Source organism: Bidens hawaiensis, unplaced genomic scaffold (assembly GCF_021521415.1).
Source record: "Bidens hawaiensis isolate Kalapana, Puna unplaced genomic scaffold, B.hawaiensis_p1.1 tig00038981_1, whole genome shotgun sequence".
Classification (NCBI taxonomy): Eukaryota; Viridiplantae; Streptophyta; class Magnoliopsida; order Asterales; family Asteraceae; genus Bidens; species Bidens hawaiensis.
Window position 1 is genome coordinate 81,250 of NW_027505580.1, and position 20,541 is coordinate 101,790.

Below are 20,541 nucleotides of genomic sequence, written 5' to 3' on the forward strand. Positions count from 1 at the left end.
TTGTAGATGCGCTCGAGAACTATGAGCTGGAGCTCGCGGAAGAAGAGGTGGAGGAGGAAGCTGAGGTGCCACAACTCAAGCGTAAAGCTAAAGGGAAAACTGGCGCAGGGGGCAGTAAAAAACAGAAGAAAAATGATGCCCCTGTTGCTCAGGATCCTCCTACTCAAGCGAATGGACTTAAGAAAACTAAGGGGTTTACCTCCAAGTTTTCCTTGTCTTCTTTGCCTCACAAGGTGTGGGCAGTCCTCCTGTCCACAAGAGGTATGGTGCCGCCACCTCCTCTCTTCGCGCGGCGGAAAAGGGAAGCGGCGCTGCGCCTGCTGTTTCCTCTTCTCCAACAGGTATACTTTGTTTATACTTTATGGTTTTATGAGCGTGATTCTGATAGAGTTATTAATGAATCTTTGCTCACTCAAATGTTTGTAGAGCCGGCGACCTTAGTGGATCAACCTCAGGCGCAACAAGGTACCGAGGCTGCGCCGAAGGTTGCTTTGAAGTCCCCTGTTTTACCCTCGAAAAGGAGGAAAATGGACTTCATGGCGATGTTTAACTCGCGAACGGCGGTGCGCCAAGGTATATATTGCGCTTTTATTTTCTGACTTTTTTCTTTTAGATCAAGTCATGAATCATTTCTCTTTGTTGGTTTTTTCATAGGAATTTAGCTGGCACACAAGCTGCTGGCGGCACTGCTGGCGCCGGCGCCAGCGCCGTTGGTTCTGCTCCTGCTCCTGCAAGCACTGAATCTCCCCTCATTGGGATTACTAAGGAGCAGGAGACTGTTTTACGCGCTGATCTAGCGGCGTCGAGACCTCCCTCACCTCCTCCTGCGCGCAGCCCTCCTCGCGAGACTGGTTTTGATTTTTCCAAGTCGCAGGAGAAAAGACCTGTTACAGAGGATGATGAGGAGGTCAATTTTGAAGACTCCGATGGTGGCCGCGCAAGCCCTGTAGCGCCACGAGATTTCGTGGCGCAGCCTTCTCGTGGGGCTGGCGCTGACTTTTCTGCTTGCTCTCCGCAGGTATAAGTTCGTTTTGCTCCGCTGCGCGGACTTCCATATTAGTGTTTAGATGACTAGAACGTTGTTTTGTGTTTGCAGGAAGCCGATCACATATACCGCCCGAGATGGAATATTACTGAGGCTAGCTCATTTCAGTCCATGGGTGTGTGTGAAGACTTCTGGGCTCACTCTGTGCCTCCAGCTGAAAGGAGGTTTCAGGAGGACCGCGCTCGCGTGGACTTGCTCAATGACCATCTTTTTGCTGGGTCTGCGTTATTTGCTGCCTCCCAAGAGCTTCGCTATGATTATGTAAAGGTGCGTGATGCTCTTGCGGAGGCCAAGCAAGAGGCTAAGGTGTCTGCTTGGAATCTTTCTGACGCTCGAGAGAGAGCTGAGAAACTCCAAGCAGAACACAGCGAGAACCGAGCAAGTGCCAACGCTGCCTTCGTGAAGCGCGGGCATGAGCTGCAGGCTGCGCGGGAGAAGCTGCAGGCAGCAGAGGCGGATGCGGCCAAGTACGCGCGGCGAGTGCGCGATTTGGAGCTAGATGCAGAGGCGCGTGATCAAACTCTTGTGCAGGCTATCACTGACAAATCTTTATTAGAGAGTGAGGTTGCGCGCCTGAAGAAAGAGCTTGAGGCCGCGCGGGCAGAGAAGGATGAAGCCCTGGCGACGGCAGCGTCTGGCCAAGAAGAGCTCGATGCTGCGCGAGCGGAAAGGAATGAGGCCTTGGCGGCAGCAGCGTCCGACAGAGAAGAGCTAAAACAGACCAAGGAAACTGTTGAGTTGTTAAACTCTCAGATTCCTGCTCTTGAGACGTCTGTTTCTTCCCTCGCGCAGGATCGCCAATGGCTAGTCTCACAGGGTATGATTCGTTGCGCTTATGCGATGAAATACTCAGACGAGTTTCAGACCCTTGTGATGGATTGCAACGCTGCCTCGCGCTTGGTGGGTCGAGCTGAAGGGTTTAAGGATGGCTGTGAATATAGCATGCTGAAGAAGAACCCATCCGACTACCCTTATCAGCTCGACGTCGTCTGCGCTGACATGGCCGAGGTGGGGGAGAAGTATTTGAATACTCCCATTCCCATCCTTGAGCAGGTATTTTAACTTTAATGAGTTTACCTTGACTTATTTTCCTAGTCTTTTTGTACTCATACTTTTCTTTATGATTTGCAGATAGCCTCGCTTGCTGATCAGCCCGATCTCGGCGCTCTAAAGAAATTACTTGACAAGTGTGAAGGGGCTGGTGGCGGCAATGATGGCGCGGGCAATGCTGCCTCTGCTAGCGGCTCTGGCGTGGCCAAAGGACCCGCTCCTGACACTATTGTGATAAAAGACGACTCCATTCAAGACGAACAGCTTGACTATGGCAAGTTTGGAGATGACGAGGAGCGGGCTGCGTCGGATGCTGAGGGAGGTAATGATGAGGGCGATGAAGAGGCTGACGTTGATATAGAGACTTGAGAAGCCCTTCATGTTTTTTTTTATTTGTAGTTTGTATCTCATCATTTTGTAAATTTGTAAATTTCTATGTTTTGGAATGAAATTTTGTTTTTCCCTTATTCGCATCTTGCGCATTCCCCATTCATCTCTTTATATTGCATGTTTGCTTGTTGAATATAAGATATGCTTGCACGTTGAAATTTGAACAAGGTTGTAAGGAAATTATTTTACTTAATCCTTGTCATATTTTAAGTGATTTTGCAATATCCTGACTATGCTGACACGTGCCTTGGCGTTTCATTATTCCTCTTTTGCGCGACGTTATCGCGCATTTATTACAGGGAATTATGAGTTTTTTTTGTAGCCTTTACGTGTCAGTATGTGTTACTCTGATATCCATTACAATTCCATGCGCGATCTCGACCTGAGACCTTAACAACTATGTTTTGGCATGTGCTTTGCCTTAGTTGTGCTTAGGTATTTTTATGGTCTAGCTGCGCAGCATGTAGGATGGATGTTGTGAGTGATTTGAGCTAAGGCTCGTATTATTGGGCTAAGGCCCTGAGCTAAGGCTCATATTATTGGGCTAAGGCCCTAACGTTTTAGAGTTAAAACTCGTTAACGCGTTTGAGCTTGAAGCTCGCGCATGTATGTTTTACTTCGTTTTATTTTTAGTTTTGATGTCAATACAATGTTGTCATATTGCTCAAAATTAATAAAGGGAAGTGTGAAACATGTATGCAAAAGGTAATAGAACACACATTAAGAGAAAATAGCGCTTATCATTATTCATAATGGCTTAAAAAGCCTTGATTACAAACTTGACAATTTTTACATGAAACATTTTCTAAGCTGTGCTGCGTTCCATGCGCGCGGGATCTTCTTTCCATTCAAATCTTTTAAAGTGTATGCGCCTTTTCCCAATTCTTCCGAGACTTGGTAAGGTCCCTCCCAGTTGGGGGACATTTTTCCCGGAGGTATTGCGCGGCTAGCTTCATTGTTCCGAAGGACAAAATCGTTCTTCTTGAAGTGGCATTCTTTCACGCGCTGATTGTAATATTTTTCTAGTTTTTTCTTGTATTTGGCTTCACTGATGATAGCCGCCTCTCTGCGCCCTTCAAGTAAGTTGAGATCCAACCTCCTTTCGCGCTCGTTATCAATCTTACTCATCATGAGCACTCTATGGGATGGGCATCCAATTTCTGCTGGAATCATAGCCTCCGTTCCATAGGTTAGGCTGAACGGGGATTCGCCATTGCTGGTTTTGCTTAATGTCCTGTGCGCCCACAGGACATTAGGTAGCTCCTCGACCCATGAATGAGATTCTCCCTCCAACCTTTTCTTCAGCCCATTCAGCAAGCTTTGGTTCGCGCGCTCCACTTGGCCATTCCCCTGAGGGTGGTATACTGAAGTGAAGATTTGGTTGATGCGCAATTCCTTGATCCAACTGGATATCTTCCTGTCGGTGAATTGTTTGCCATTGTCGCTCACAATTTCCATGGGCAGGCCAAAACGGCATATGATGTGGCTCCAAATAAATTGCTTCATCGCCTCGGCTGTGATTTTTGCTAGTGGCTTGGCTTCAACCCATTTTGTGAAATAGTCTACTGCCACTACCAAAAATTTTACTCGCCCTTGCGCTTGTGGTAGGGGACCCACAATATCGATTGCCCATTTGTGGAAAGGCCATGCGGAGGTCACCGGAATCAAGTTGTTCTTTGGCCGCATGGTGTTTGGCGCATAGCTCTGACACGCTTTGCATTTTTGGATCTATTTTAACGCGTCCAAGTACATGCCTGGCGAATAGTAACCTACGCTCATTGCCTTGGCAACCACCATGTGCGGGCCAGCATGTATTCCACAGATTCCTTCATGTATCTCTCTGATCACATAGCTTGCTTCCTCAGCATCTAGGCATTTCATGAGCGGTCCAAGATAAGAGCGTCAATATAACGTACCATCAAGCAGTTCGTAGTTCTGCGACTTGTGTCTTATCTTCCTCGCCTGTGCGCGATCGTCCGGTATCTTTCCCTCCTTCAAGAGTTCCATTAATGGAGTTATCCATGATGAAGGTGTTGTATGAATTACAAGGACAGACTTCGCTCCCACCGACGGGTTGCTCATTACTTCCACCCTGACATCTTTGCCAAAGTGATCGAAGCTGGTTGATGCCATCTTACTCAGCGCGTCGGCAGACTTGTTTTCACTGCGCGGAATATGTATGATTCTGAAGAAGTCAAATTGCTCGATGAGTTTTCTCGCCTGCTCTAGATACAGAGGCATGGTGTTCTCCTTGGCATCATAAAGGCCATTGACCTGTGCTGCTACCAAGTATGAATCAACATGGGCCTCTAGCTTTTTAACTCCGAACTTGTGCGCGATGCGCAGACCAGCCAGCAGGGCTTCATACTCAGCTTCATTGTTGGTGCTCTTGAAATCCAACCTGATTGCGTAAGTATACTCATGACTTTCTGGATCCACCAGCTTGAGGCCTGCGCCGGACCCTTCATTGTTTGAAGCTCCATCAGTGAATAATCTCCAAACATTTTTTTCATTATTGGCTTGCGGAGGGTCTACCTCGCGCTGAGCCTCTTCAATTTTTCCTTCAGGGATTTCTGCGATGAAATCAGCTAAGACTTGTCCCTTTATTGCTGGACGGGGCTTATAGGCGATCGTGTGCTCTCCTAATTCCAGCGCCCATTTTGTCAGCCTTCCTGAGAGCGCGGGACGCCGCAAGACTTGCTGGATGTTGTAACCAGTCAGAACTTCAATAGGATGACCATTGAAATATCTATGAAGCTTGCGCGACGCGTGTGTTAGTGACAAAACTAACTTTTCCATGATGGAGTAGCGCGTCTCAGGATCTGTCAGCACCCGACTCACATAATAGATTGGTGTTTGGATTCCCTTGCGATCCACCAACAACACTGCGCCGATGGCGCGCTCTCCTGCTGACAGGTACAATGTTAGAGTTTCGCCAGGAAGTGGAGCTGTGAGCGCAGGCAGATTTATCAGACATTCTTTTATCTCACTGAAAGCTTGCTCGGCCTCAGGCGTCCACTTGAATTGGCTTTTCTTTAGGCAATTTCTCAATGTGTTAACAAATGGGGTAGATTTGCTTGCATGGTTCGCTAGGAACATGTTAATTGATACCAATCTACCATTCAACTTTTGAACTTCCTTCATGGTGGATGGTGAGGGCATGTCAAGGATAGCCTCCACCTTCTCTGGGTTCACCTTGAAACCATCATTGGTGACCATTACACCTAGAAATTTCCCTTCTTCTACGCCGAATGTGCATTTGCTCGGGTTGAGCTTCATGTTTACTTCCTTTAGGCGCCAAAGGGTTTCTTCGATGTCTTTGAGCATTTGTTTTTCCTCCCTGCTTTTAATCACCAAATCATCCACGTAGACTTCTAGGTTTCTTCCAATTTGCTCGTTGAAAACCGCATCCATGAGTCTTTGGTAGGTGGCTCCTGCATTCTTCAAACCAAAGGGCATTTTTGTGTAACAAAAAACACCCTTGTCAGTTCTGAAGGCAGTCTTGTCCTCGTCTTGTGGTGCCATTTGAATTTGGTGATAGCCCTTGTAGGCGTCCAGGAAACATTTGAGCTTAAATGGCGCCACAGAGTCCACTTTCGCGTCAATGTTTGGGAGGGGGTAACAATCTTTTGGACATGCTTTGTTGAGGTCCTTGAAATCAATGCACATCCTCCATGACACGTTGCTCTTCTTTACCATCACAGGATTGGCTACCCATGTTTGGTATCGTATTGGGCGGATGATATTTGCGCGCAGTAGATCTTCTACTTGCTCATTCATGGCCTTTGCCTTCTCATCCCCCATGACTCTCTTCTTTTGAGCAATTGGCTCTACAGACTTGAAGGTATTGAGAGAATGTTGCGCCAGGTCTCGCGGAACTCCAGTCATATCAGAATGTTGCCACGCGAAGACCGACATATACGTTGTGAGCAATCTTTTCATTCTCAACCTTGTGTCGTCTGATATCGTAGCTCCAATTGTGATTGTTTGCTCTGGGAATTTTGGGTTGAGAATCCATTCCTCTGGCGCGTTGTTTGCCATTGGAAGTTTCATTCTCCCTTCCCTCGGTATACTTGTCACTGCGCACAAATGATCTCGGTACACAAATGTTACACCTGTTGGTGTTGGGAACCCCAGCGCGCCGTGCGCTGGTGATGGTATGGCGTTGAATTGAGCAATCGTTCCTCTACCCAAGATCATATTGTGGCATGAAGTGGTGGGCAAGACCAAGAAGTTGACAATTTCGGCTCGCTTGTGTTTCTCATCCCCCATGGTTAGTTCAAATTGTATCTGACCTAGGGGGTGAATGATTTCATTTTAAACACCCGAGATTGGTGCATTCACAATTTCGAGCCTTGCTTGGTCTGCTGGATCCAACTTTCTGAAACATTGCTCATACATGATGTCTGATTCACTGCCAGTGTCCACCAGGACTTTTGACACTTCATAATGAGCAATGTGTGTAGTGATGACTAGAGGACTGCTGATAGACGGGCCTCCCCTGATTCTTGGGAAGATTACTTGTTGCTCGCGCCAATCTCCTTGGACTTGCGCGCTTCTCTTTCTCGATCTTTGCCCTTGCCTTCCTCCCTCGGCTACACAGATTCTTTTGAACTTTTTGCTGGCTGAGGCTCCATCTGGTTGTTCATTCTCTGGTCTTGGGTTTTTTACCTGGTGAGCCAACTTGCCTGATTTCACATCTCTTTCAATCGCATCCTTCAAATGGTGGCATGCATCGGTGTTGTGCCCTGTGGACTTGTGAAACTCACAATACTTGCCACTGTTTGATGGTCCCTTGTGGAGTAATGGCTTGGGGCTTTTAAACTGGACATTCTCTGTGCTTAACACTTGTGAAGGCGTTTTAGTGAGGGGAGTCCATATTCTTGGTAGAGGTCTGTTAGGCTCTCTGCCGCCTTCCCTCTTGTCACCCTCTCCGCGATTACGAATGTCTTTTTGGGGCTGGGGTGAGCTTGGTTGCGCCTGCTTTTCTGCGGGAGAAAAACTGGTTTGTTGCAACCTGGATCATACAGAGTTTTGTTTGCCCCTTCTTTCGTTGTTGCGCGGTGCCTCTGCTTGATGCCCTCTTTCTCTTGCTCTATCTTGGGCAATTTGTTTTTCATTTCGCGCGAAGACTCGCGATGCTTCCATTAGCTTAGCCCAAGTGGTTGGCATGCCATCTCTGCTCACGAGAGCTCTGCGGAGTTGATCACTGCGCGCACCTTGTATAAAGGCCACGCGCAAGAGTTGTTCAGTGATACCTCCAATTGCCAGAGATTCCTGATTGAAACGGGTTATGTAGTCTTCAATGGTTTCATCATTCCTGCGCACGCAGTGCATGATGTCATCGGGGTCGCGCGTGTGTCTGCGCTGCTGTACGAAGTGAGCCTGGAACTTCTCCAATAGCTCTTCGAACCCATCGATTTGTCCAGTCAGCAAGCTTTCGAACCAGACACGCGCTGCGCCCGTGAGGCAGCGAGCAAACATGTGACACCATGTTGGCATCGTCCAGCTTTCTAGGTTTCCAGTGTTGTAAAAACCTTGTAGGAAATCGTCTGGATCAGTTGTGCCGTCGTACTTGCCCAAACCACTTGGCATCTTGGTTTTGTGCTGAATGGGAGCCTTCGCGATGCGCTCAGTGAATTTTGAATGCTTCACCAAGATGGCTGGCCTGTATGGTGTGGTTACGTCCACTTGCCCTCTCGCTGGTGGGTTGTACGGTGTGTACAGATCCATATCGGCTTTGGCCCCAGGCGCTATGTTCATGTGCGCGCGGAGCTGTGAGCCTCCTGCATGAGTATCTCGCGTCTTCCTCATGCTGTGCACTTCTTCATCACTAAAATCAGCGTGTTCAGTGTGAACAGAGTGACCATCTTCCGGCGCGCACGACCTTTTTGTTGTTCCTTGAATGGTTTGCTTATCAAACGCGAGCCTTTGTGTTAAGTCGGCTAACTTTTTGTGTTTGACCAGCTCGTTGTATTTGTCCATTAAACGTCGTTGTTCGTTTATGAGCCATTCTTTAGGGTCATTGGTTTCAACTTCTGGACCCATTGGTCCTTTTTGTTTCGCGTCAGTCAGATTTTGGAACGTGAGATCGTCTGGAGGAGTTTCAGTCTGGCTATGAGGAGTTGTGATGAAGGGATGGTTACTAGTGGTGCGCGCAGAATTACGTGGCACCCTCAGAAACTGCTGTCCCTCATTAACATCCTCAAGCTCAATATCCTCCAGAACTTGATCGCTGTTTCGAACACCAGAAACCATGGTGAAGTTTTTCAGAGAGAACTGATGAGATGGTGATTTTGTTGCCGTTGTAACAGGTGATGGCGCCAATGAAGAAACGTGGATCGGCTCACTGGTAGACGATCAACTTTCCTCGGGTATGAGTATGCTATTTCACCGATGGTTCTCCGGAGTATGAATTCTTCCACCTACAAAACGAGCAGCACCGTGAACTTACCCCTCAGAAAGGGACAGAGGGGTCCTCTTTGGGGTAACCCTCCGGTGTGAGAATAAGAGATTGTAGGAGAAGATAATAATAATCTGAGAGTGAGTAAGGAATTGGAATGTATTTTCTTGCTTACCTCCCCTTGTGGAGGTGGTGTGGTATTTATAGTGTTAGGGTTTCCAATGATTGGGCTCAGATCCCATTAGGGCCTTTTTGGCCTTCTCCTATTGCTTTGCGCCACGTGTCCTTAGGACACCTGGTGCTTTTTCATTGATTATTCTCTGACCCAGGTATTTCACCTGACCCATGTGCAATCACGTGGTAGCACATGGGTTTTGCTGAGTTGTCCACCTTTCATTGGCAGCTGTCAACATCAGCATATTCTTATTCCTTAAAGGATACCTTCTGGAAGGTTGTCTGACGAGCACAATCAAGGTTGTCCTTATCCTGATTTGGATAAGGACGAGGTTGATTATGTGCATGTGTGATATGCGCCTATCCTGAGGATGCGCGAGGTCTTCTCTTTATTCTCACGCGCAGATGTTTCATGCGCAGATGTGATATGCGCAAGCATATGTAATATGCGCCACGCGCAGATGTGATATGCGTGAGCATATATGATGCGTGAGCATGTGATATGCGCCACGCGCAGATGTGATATGCGTGAGCATATATGGTGCGTGAGCATGTGATACGCGTGAGCATATGTGATATGCGTGAGCATATGTGATATGCGCCATGCGCATAGGTATTGGCTTTGTGCCTTCATGATATCTTGATTTCAAGCCTCTTGTCTATATCTTGTGGGTTGACCCGCCCCGCTCGATGTTAAGGCGGGTACATACCACTTCACAACCTTTGAATACAAATAAATATATTGAATCAGGGTTACAATGTTACCCTCATACAAATCTTATAGATAGCATTTGAATTATCTAATTTAGTTAAAGCCCATGATTCAGTGGAAAGGTATTTGATTTATACATTTTGAGTTGTTTGTATTCTTTAAAAGGAAATTTTAAGAGTATGAATATTTATGCAACTTTAATTAGAGAAACCCTGCTAAAATACATAAGCAGGTTTACATATTGGTGATGAGAAATAATACTATACAATGACATATCAAGTTCAAATTCGATTTTAACCGGGTTTTAATACACTAGGTATCTGAACAGTAAGTTTTTTCCAGAACAGTAGATGATGGGCTTGGGCTATCTTGTTTTGTTTGCGATCGCGGATGTATGTGCTCGCCTTTTACCATTGGGTTACCCGAGTAGCCGGACTTTATTCGTTGGTCATTCAAAAAAAATATGAATTTGAGAAACTAATGAAATATCATTTATTATTCGTTTTTCTTTTTTGTTTAAACGATCAACAAATAAAGTCCGACTACCCAGGGTAACCTAATGACAAAAGACGACCACATACGCCTGCCATCGCAAACAACATAGGATAGCCCAAGCACGCTAACTCCTGTTCCGCAGAAAACTCGCCACTTGAAGGACAACTACGATAAAACCCGATTAAAATCGAATTCTCAAATCTTACGGACTTCCATTCAAATCTTCACTTTCTATCTGATACCGTTTCTTTTTTCTTGAACGGCAAAAAAAAAAAAAAAAAAAAACGGTATCGTTTCTTAATACAAAAGTAACCAAATTACTCATCTTTTTGTCCACCCAAAACAAAACAAAAAATAAAATGAAGAACCCAAAGAAAAGATTCTAAAACCAACAAGAAGTTATCATCTATTTCAAAGCTCTTTGCACCTTTTGACTCTCTCAAGAAACAAACAATCTTGCCTCAAGTTTCAATTTTAATCACAACCCTTTACTCCAATTCACAATTAACCAATACCCAATTGGATTTCAATCCTATTTCTCTGCAAATTTGTGCTAATGGCTGGCCGTTATGATCCTAACCCCTTTGATGAAGGAGATGAAGTTGAAGTCAACCCATTTGCTGTAAGTCAATTTCATTCCAATTAACAACTTTAATTCATCTGTTTAATCTTTAATTTGTTTAATTTCAATTCTCACTGTTTTTGCTTCTAGGGTTTCAGTTTCTGGATCCGGTTTTGTTTCATTTTAATTTTTTTTCTTTTTTTTAGGTTTTTAGTTTTAAAAGCCTGATGGGTTTTGTTTAGATGTGCAAATCCAGTTACATAGATATAATATACACACAAACATATATATGTGTATTGTATATTTTTAATTTATCAAAATTTGCTTCAAATGTGTTTACATATTCATAGCTTACATACAGTCATGTTTTCATTGGTTTTACTAGGGTGTACATGGGTCGGTTTTTGGGTTTATGAAAACCGTTCGGTTTTGTTTTTTTTTTATTTTACCATTTAGGCTTGAAATTTTCGGACCCAGGAAATAATGGCCCAAATAATTAACTTTGTTGTAAATTATTAATAAATTAATTATTACACATTTGGAACTAAAATTTTTGGGGTATACCATTTATAAGTTACTTGGGTTTTTTTCTTCGAGTTGATAGGAAAACCGAAACCGAAACTGAAAAACTAATCTTTTTTTTACGAAACATAAAACCAATTGTCGGTTTTCATCGGGTTCAGTTACGCGTCTAGGTTTAACTCTTAGGCCATATGCTTCTCTAGATTGTTCATTTTTTGTAACGATTTCACACGAGACATGGTTATTTCATCGCAAAGATCACCACACTTTCCATTGTATAATATCCCAAAAGATATGCATCGTTTTCTTATTAAGAAAGATTTCAACACAATCAACAAATTTATATTCAACAATCGTTACAACTTAAATTGACATTTGATTATTAGTCAAGGGATCTCATTAAATTAAAATCGAGTCATTGGTTTGTTTCCACATAATCAGGATCAAGGGAAAGGAGCTGGAAAGTCAAACTTTAGCGGAGGCCCGTTTTACACAACAGTAAGTTTAAGACAATTGTTTTTCAGAATTTTAGTATCTAACAAACCTTTTTGATCTTTTAATTATTTTTTTTTCAATATGTTTTCCAGTTTAATTAATTTTTTTTCAATATGTTTTCCAGAGTGTTCCTTCGGCTGCAAACTCTAGACTTTCACCCCTGCCACACGAGCCTGCAGATTTTTATGACAGAAGTGCCCCTGTAGACATTCCTCTTGATTCAGCTACTGTAAGTTATTATTGGTTTATATTAATCATAATTTTAAAACTGTATTTTAACCTAATCTGGAATACTTATATTTTAATGTCATAAGGTGACTCTTGTTTTTTAATCGAAAACAAAAATTTGTGTTCATTTGTCTATTAAATCTTGAAAATAGTAAGAATTTGTCACACACTCAAAACATTTGATTATCATTGTTCACTACTTTAAATGACTGAGAATCACATTCAAATGATATACCCTACAATTGTTTTGTTAATAATCTGTTTTCGGTTTGCATAATGAATTTCAATACACACATCCAAACACCACCCTATGACCCTAATACTGTCATTACTGTGTATGTGGCATGTAAACGAATGTTAACGGAACATTTGGTTAACCGTTCATGAACTGTTAAGGGGGAAGTTTGTTTATGTTTGTTTATCTAATAAGCAAAACAACATGAACAAAAAGTTTTGCTCGTTTGGTTAATTTAGTCAAACGAGCAACCGTGAACAGACGTCTTCCTTATATTCGTGAAATGTTCGTTCATTAACGCTTGTTTAAGTTTGTTCTTTTATGTTTGTATATATATTCACTTGACTCTTTTTAGGTCATCACAATTCAGTCTAGTTTTATGGAGTTTATCACTGATATAATTTGGTTTATTTTTGTTATCTTGTTAGGACCAACAAATTAATTAATGTCTGTGTTTACTTTAATTGGTATTCAGTAAATTATGTACATTAGTTTATGTTCGTTCATCTCACTTGTAATTGTTGATCCTAACTCAATACTTTTTGTTGAAATGTGTTGTGAAGGATTTGAAAAAGAAAGAGAGAGAATTACAAGCGAAAGAAGCTGATTTGAAGAAAAGAGAAGATGTACTTTATGTTCTTTATTTTTTATTTTTTTAAAGCATTTAATAATATATAAACGTGTAACGTCTTATAATCTATATTTTGCAGATTGTCAAGCGCAAAGAAGAGGCAGCCGCTCGAGGTTTCATCTACTAAACTAATAAAAAAATTAGGGAGAATTTCACATATACGTTATACCCCTACAAACTTGTGAAATATCATAGATACCCAAACTTAAAATGTAACCCTTAAAAACTGCTTAAAATATCGAATTTACCCAAATCATTTAAGATAACTGAATTATTATAATTCACGAAATAACATTTACCCTTATTTTTCTAAAACTTGAAAATTTTCTATTTATCCATTTGTTAAAACGTTTATTAAATATTTTTACTAAGTTTATTAAAAATAATTGTCTACTGAATAGAATTATTGACTACAAAACTCATTGTTTTATGAAATCTTTAACACCTTTCTTTTCTATATATAACTATAATTATGGATAATATGATAACTTCAAAATCATATATCTGATAGGGGTAGAATGGTTAAAACTAATATCCTTTAAATTGAGTATATATGATATTTCACAAGTTTGTAAGTACATATATGAAATTCTCCCAAAAAAAACACTATGATATTCATCTACATTTGCCCATTTAAATTATATTTCATATTGCTACCTGTTGAAGAAGTAGAATTCCTATATTAAGGGTAGAATAATCTTTTAGCAGTAATATGTTATAAACCTACATTGACAGTATTTCTATCCTTTTTGTTTCAGCTGGTATTGTTCTTGAGGAGAAAAACTGGCCACCTTTCTTCCCGATTATTCATCATGATATTGCAAATGAGATACCGATTCATCTACAGAAGCTTCAGTATGTTGCGTTCACGACATACTTGGGTATGTGTTATATTATTGTTCTACAGATTATTATTCTTCATGCTTGAATCTTGTATTCGTTGGTGTTACTTAGTGTTAGTATTTTGGAGTTATGAATATATCTAGAGGCGCACAAAGGCCAGTCCTTTTGTAAATTATAATTTTTTTTATGTTTTAAATTTTACAAAAGTTTTTTCAGTTGAACATGAAAATTGAAAATTGAAGTTTTAGAACTATATAGACATATTGTTAATTACAGTAACACATGTATGTAGACACACACACGTTTCGCGAATGCATCAAATGTAGGCCTGTAAACGAACCGAATGAACACGAGCAGGGCATGTTTATGTTCATTCATTAACTTTAACCGAACAAACAATCAAACACGAACAATAGACAACCAAGGTTTTCTTGTTCATGTTCGTTTGTTAAGAAATTGAACGAATTAATTTTCGTTTAACTTTATAAAGTAGATAAGAGCAAGAAATTGATCGAACAATTAACTTTAACTCATTTGACGTTTGTTAACATTATAAATGAACGTTCACATTTTGTGAACGAACATAACTGAGCAAACACAAAAAAAGAAAAAGTAAACTTGAAAATCAATCTGATGGGTCATAAGATTTATAAAAGCACACTAAATTGCAATGACTGATGTATTAAATTTATAAAACCATAAACAAACATAATGGTAAGTGAACGAACATAAATGAATTTAAGTGAACGGACGTTCATGAACGAGACCTGTGTTCATGTTCGTTCGTTTAGCTAAATGAACAAAATGTTTTGTTCAAATATGTTATGTTCGTTTATTAAATAAACGAACATAAACAAACTTTCCGCCGAACGATACACTGAGCAATCGGTTCGTTTACACACCTAATCTATTGAGTTTAATAGATATAAGATTAAGAAGTGCACAAGTTACATGACACTGAATAAAGTCATTTTCAAGCACATACTGTAGATTTATAATCAATTCAAATATTCATTTCTAATAAATGAATTATTAATGTTTATTCCAATCAGGATTGGTTCTTTGCCTTTTTTGGAACTTTATAGCCACAACAACCGCATGGATTAAAGGAGAAGGTTGGTGTACTAATACAATAATTGTTTTTGTTCGAACAAATATTAATACTGCCATAATATCTTCTGTAACAGACCCGAAGATCTGGTTTCTTGCTCTTATCTACTTTATATCAGGGGTCCCACTTGCCTATGTATTGTGGTATCGACCACTTTATCGAGCTTTTAGGTATATTCTTTGTCCCTTTTAGGGGTGAAAAAAAAATTATTACTTACACACTCCTTTTTTTTCTCTCATAGTTTGAAACTTTTACTTCCCTTTTACAAATTGGTTTCTTGCTCTGCTACTTTATAAGCTTCTTGTAAATATCAAAATTTTCCAAACATTTAAACATTTTTATTTGTGCGTGTGTAACTGTGTAGTATATGATCAAAATCATTTCTGATGTTTCAAATAATGTAAGAGCTTTATGAACACTTAACTCGTTTTATTTATTTATTATATATATTTAATTTTATTTAAGGGTAGCTTTGCCATTTACTTATTTATTATGTGTAATCTTATGATTAAGTATATGTAAATTGGCTATTGCACGTATGTAAATATGTAAGTACATATTTGTAATAACTAAATCACATATAATAAATGACAATTCTACTCTCAAATAATATTAAATTTGTAAAGAAATAAATAAATCAAATGTTTGATTGTTACGAGTTCTTGAAATTGTTAAAATTTTGGAATTCTGATTCTTTTTACAATCTTTAAGGAACTTGACCTTGGGTTGATGTTTGCAGGAGTGAAAGTGCGTTTAAATTCACTTGGTTTTTCATATTTTACTTGGTAAGTTTTGTCACAAGCGTTATGAGAATTTTTGTATGTATCGTCATTTTCCTGTTTTAGTTGATGATGACTTGCTTTCAGATTCACATCGGCTTTGTCATCTTTGCTGCTGTTGCTCCTCCCGTTGTCTTCAAAGGAAAATCTCTTGCGTAATATTTTTATCCTTGTTGCAAAAACTATATTATTACAATGCGATTGGTTGAAATTACCGCTTGTAGTACGCAGGATCTTTAATTTGTTTACGCATTTCTTGCATTCGTTTTTATGTTTAACTTTTAATTTTCTTTTAAAACAGGGGTATCCTACCAGCTGTGGATCTTATAGGCAATCATGCTTTGGTTGGGGTAAGTGAAATGATTGTTTTGCCCTTGTATGATGAGTTGGGTTTATTTAGAATTTTATTAGTATCGTTTGCTGTAGTTATATTTTAATTAGGCATATTATTATGTAAGTGTTCAATCATAAATAAACTTGGCGATCAAGTTTTTTTTTTTTTTTTTTTTTGGATTTTTACTTTGCTTTTGTACTATCTACTGACGGTATCTATTTGGTTTTTAGATCTTTTACTTTGTTGGATTCGGGCTGTTCTGTCTGGAATCACTGCTTAGCATCTGGGTTATTCAGGTCAGCATTCTCGTCACTTTTCCCATTTTACCCTTCAGCGTTCAAATGTTTTAAAAATGTGTTTATACCAAATAGGATGATCTTTTAATTATGATTAATGTGTTAAATAAGATTATAGAAACGCATTGGTAAAGTAAATATCCACTTTGTTTTTATAAAAGCGATTCAGGAGTTTTAATGCAAATGGGTCGAACTTGACATCTTATGTAACTTGTTATGCAGCAAGTGTACATGTATTTCCGTGGGAGTGGACATGCTGCAGAGATGAAACGTGAAGTTGCTAGAAGTGCAGTTCGAGCAGCAATATGAGCATGTCTTTATGGTGGTCTTATCTTCACTTAATTTCTCGATATATTTTGTATTTTTGTTAGTGAATTTACTGTTTATGTGAGGATATGTTCTTTCTTTTTTCCCTTCAGAAAGGTATAGAAAGAATGTAATAGATTTGTGTAAATCTGTTATTTGCTTACAAGAGATGGTGATACTTGTTTATTGGCATTATATTTTGTGCTTCATGCTTAAACATGCATTAAAAGAAAGGACCATGAGGTGCTTCACGCCGGGGTGTCGCCCCTTGGCCGTACTTGGGGCTAACCCCTTGACCCTACCAGGACGCTTCCTATATCTACCAAGGGGGTGGGGCCCCTTCTAACACCTTGTGACACCGAAGCCATAGAGATTTTTTTGTTACCGAAGTCATAATGATGTTGAATGAGCGTATATTACACATCTCCTATCTCGTGTGAATATTTATTTTGATTTCTTATTTGGTGTACAAGTAAATCTCAGTTGTCCAATATCTTGATGGCACTAAAATCACTAACATAACGAGCCATGTTATTAAGTTCACAAATATTTTGTTAGTAGCATTTTCTTTCTAATTCATCTGGATAGAAACAACTCATAGAACAATTCTCTCAAGCACAACGGCTGAAACAGTTGTACATGAGTCGAACAAGAAGACAACTCTAGATCCTTTGTAACCTACGCCCAACGGAGTTATTGGTAGTACCCATCAACAAGAAATCCCAAACAACTTTTAATAGTTGAGCGTTATTTAAAAATGTTTTCAGAACTAGACCGGACATCAAAACTAGTTATCTTAGCAGTTGGATAAAGACCCACTGCAGTTACCTTGCATAGTTCTTTGTATCTATTAATAATTTTATTCAATTATTGTAAGGAGGCTGGCTGCGGAGGTATATGTATTTTATTATTATTATAACTCCCACATGTTTTTCATGGCAAAACATCAGTCCACTTGCTTCTAAACTATGCATACATGATTCATTTAACCTAAAGATTCCCATTATTCTACTTTATAAAAAGCGTTAGTGCATAATGAAAAGTAGACAACGACAATGGCCACAAGGCCCACAACGGCCAACGCATTAACTTATTAATTAACTTTTTTCATTACTAGTTTATTATAACATAATATATAAAATAAATACTTTAGTATATATATTTAGACTTTTCTATAGGTTTGGCAACATATGAATTTTCTATATATTACTTTGAAATATTTTATTCTATATATCTTTTATAAAAACTTTCATTTATAATTTGTTTTCGTTTACGCAGATAACTATTGTCAAAATTAACTCAAATACTCTAAAATTAAAATGTTAAAAATTGTGTCGAAAGTGGTAATATAAAACTTGATTGTTCAAAGCTCAAATTATGAAGGTTGAAAAATCATTGCGTCAAAGTTGGATTCTCGAAATTTGGGTGTTTTTATGTTAGGTCCGTTCGCAGGAACGAAAGAACACAAGCAAAAGAAATGAATAAAATGTGTATGTAAGATGAAGTCAAAGTTCGAACTAAAGATTTGACAATTCAAGTGAAATAGACCTTGCAAAATTAACATGTTTTATGTAAGTAATATTGTTACCCAAAGATATGTCTCATAACATTATATTATCTATAAAAAGAATAGAGTTAAGTGTCATTTTAGTACCTATGGTTTGACCAACTATGCAACTTTAATACCGATTCTTTATTTTGTGCAAATAGCTACCTCAGTTTTAAAAAACTTGCATTTTTAGTACTTTTTTTTTAACCCCGTCTATTTTTCCCGTTAAGTTAGGGATAATTTGATAACTTCGTTATTTTTTTTGTTTTTTTCATTTCCTTTTAACGCTTATATCTTGTAAACCCTAAATCCCCAAATCATAACATCAAAATCCAAATCTTAAATCCCCAAATATCGTAAAAATTTAAACCCTATGATGATATGGAGAAAGGGTTTTGGAATTTAGGATTTGGATTTTGATGTTATGATTTGTGGATTTCGTATTTACAAGATATAAGCGTTTAAAAGAAAAGAGAAAAACAAAGAAATAACGAAGTTATCAAATTATCCCTAACTTAACCGAAAAAATAGACGGGGTTAGAAAAAAGTACTAAAAATGCAAATTTTTTAAAACTGAGGTAGTCATTTGCACAAAATAAAGAATAAATACTAAAGTTGCGTAGTTGACCAAACCACAGATACTAAAATGGCACTTAACTCAAAATAATAATAGTATTGCTAGCTTTTATTAACTAGAAAAGTGGTGTTGAACAAGTGAAGGTCAAAATGGTCAATATACCCGTCAAAAGTAGTTGTGAACTAATTTGCGAATTTGCTAAAAACAGGGGGCATATTTGAAACATCCATTTCTATATATATCACACAAATCAAATCAAACCAACAACCACTACAATCACATATTTCCTTTGGCCTTTGATACACCAACACACAACACAAGAAGCAAGTTCTTGGTTCATATGGCCCGAGTAAGAAGATCAACCGCAACCGTTCGATCTACTACCACTCATAGTCGTCCGATTCCTATGAGAGGTCAAGTGAAAGCAGCAATTGTGATGGGACTAGCTCACTCTTTGGCTTCCTTCTTCTCCTTCAATCACCGCGCTTAATTAATAATCGAAAAGCCAACCCGCTCCCCTCGGTTTAAAGAGAGGAACTAGAGATTGGTTTTGGTTTTGTTAGAGATAGATTATAATATAGATCATGTTCCTAGGTCTCATCTACTTTATGTATATGTAATTATGTAAGAATATATATTTTTGGATCAATGATTTGTTTGTTTGAATTTCAGTGTGTTTGTTAGATCTATGTTCGATTAAAGTAACTCAATCTGATATTGCTATGACAATAGTATGAAAAATGTTCCGGACGTTTATTGTCTGGTTCGAATTCGGTGGAGAAATTTTTGAACCGGCCATTTGGAAAAAGATAAATCTCGGGCTGGTTAAGTAAGCCGAACTAGTCAGTTTTTATATTTTTGGTTAATAAGATTAAAAGTTATTCATTTCAAATTCATCGTGTGTTATTTACTTATTTAGTTTGATTGTGGATGGAACTTGACTTTGGGTTCATATTTGGGTTCGATAATATAAGAGTAACACCGAAAACAAAGTATTATAGGTGTGTTCGTTTCACAGAATTCGTGGAAATTCAAATGAATTGGAATTAAAATCTCATGACATGGCGTGTTCTTTTCGTTGGAATTGGAATCTTAATTTCATTTTGGTGTGTTCAGTTCAAATAATTGGAATTGAAATTCAATTCTTTCAAATTCCTTTAAATACGAGGGATTTCAAATCCTTTCAAAATGTGGAGGAAATCAAAGAAATTCATTGGAATCTTATCTCAAGGTTTTTTTTTATTATTATTATTTTTACGAGGACAACGAATAAAACATTTTAACTTTTTTAGATTTTTTGTTTTTAATTTATATTTTGAGTTATGAATTTTAGATTATTATTTTTGAATATTTTTTGAGGGGTTTTTTTATCTTAATAGAAAACTTATAAAAAATTCAAAAAAAAAAATAATAATAAAAAAATCATAACGCAAAATATAAATAAAAAACAAAAAATCTAAAAAAACTAAAATATTTTTACCGTTATCATTGTTTAAAAAAAAGAAAATAAAAACCTCTTTGATTCTTATTCATTTGTTAAACGAGCACATTAAGAATGCATTTGGATTTCAATTCCCCTCAATTACGATTCTTATTGGAATGCTCAGATTACAAATCCAATTCCTTCAAATTCTAATCCTATACAAATTCCAATTCCAATTTCATTCCGTGAAACGAACGCGCCTTAAGTATTATAGCTCTGTTACTGTTACTAGAATAATCGAAATTCAATAATGAAATAATAGTTATTATAATAATATATAAATTTCTCTAACTAGACTTTAACTTTAGTAGTGTGAACGAA

At 38.7% G+C, this 20,541-nt stretch overlaps 1 protein-coding gene and 1 long non-coding RNA gene across 2 annotated transcripts; both read left to right on the forward strand.

The window, feature by feature from the left end:
* The first annotated feature begins 10,655 nt into the window (after positions 1–10,655).
* LOC143614075 (secretory carrier-associated membrane protein 3-like) lies at positions 10,656–16,814 on the forward strand. Its single transcript, XM_077087614.1, has 13 exons — positions 10,656–10,891; positions 11,795–11,851; positions 11,973–12,077; positions 12,875–12,937; positions 13,022–13,055; positions 13,701–13,823; positions 14,838–14,900; positions 14,973–15,066; positions 15,636–15,681; positions 15,763–15,830; positions 15,977–16,025; positions 16,240–16,305; positions 16,528–16,814. The coding sequence occupies exons 1-13, from the start codon at positions 10,826–10,828 to the stop codon at positions 16,612–16,614; spliced, it is 921 nt and encodes a 306-aa protein (XP_076943729.1). The 5' UTR covers positions 10,656–10,825; the 3' UTR covers positions 16,615–16,814.
* Positions 16,815–18,131: 1,317 nt separating this feature from the next.
* On the forward strand, positions 18,132–19,399 carry LOC143614070 (uncharacterized). Its single transcript, XR_013150237.1, has 2 exons — positions 18,132–18,245; positions 18,834–19,399. It is a non-coding gene; the product is annotated as an uncharacterized LOC143614070 (long non-coding RNA).
* Positions 19,400–20,541: the final 1,142 nt, after the last annotated feature.

What these genes read in the sequence shown, in the direction of transcription:
- LOC143614075 (XM_077087614.1), top strand. Translation starts at nt 10,826, where the DNA reads ATGGCTGGCCGTTATGATCCTAACCCCTTTGATGAAGGAGATGAAGTT. An exon ending in GGTTTTTCATATTTTACTTG is followed by an intron (nt 15,682 to 15,762) that starts GTAAGTTTTGTC and finishes ACTTGCTTTCAG; the next exon opens with ATTCACATCGGCTTTGTCAT. An exon ending in TTAGCATCTGGGTTATTCAG is followed by an intron (nt 16,306 to 16,527) that starts GTCAGCATTCTC and finishes CTTGTTATGCAG; the next exon opens with CAAGTGTACATGTATTTCCG.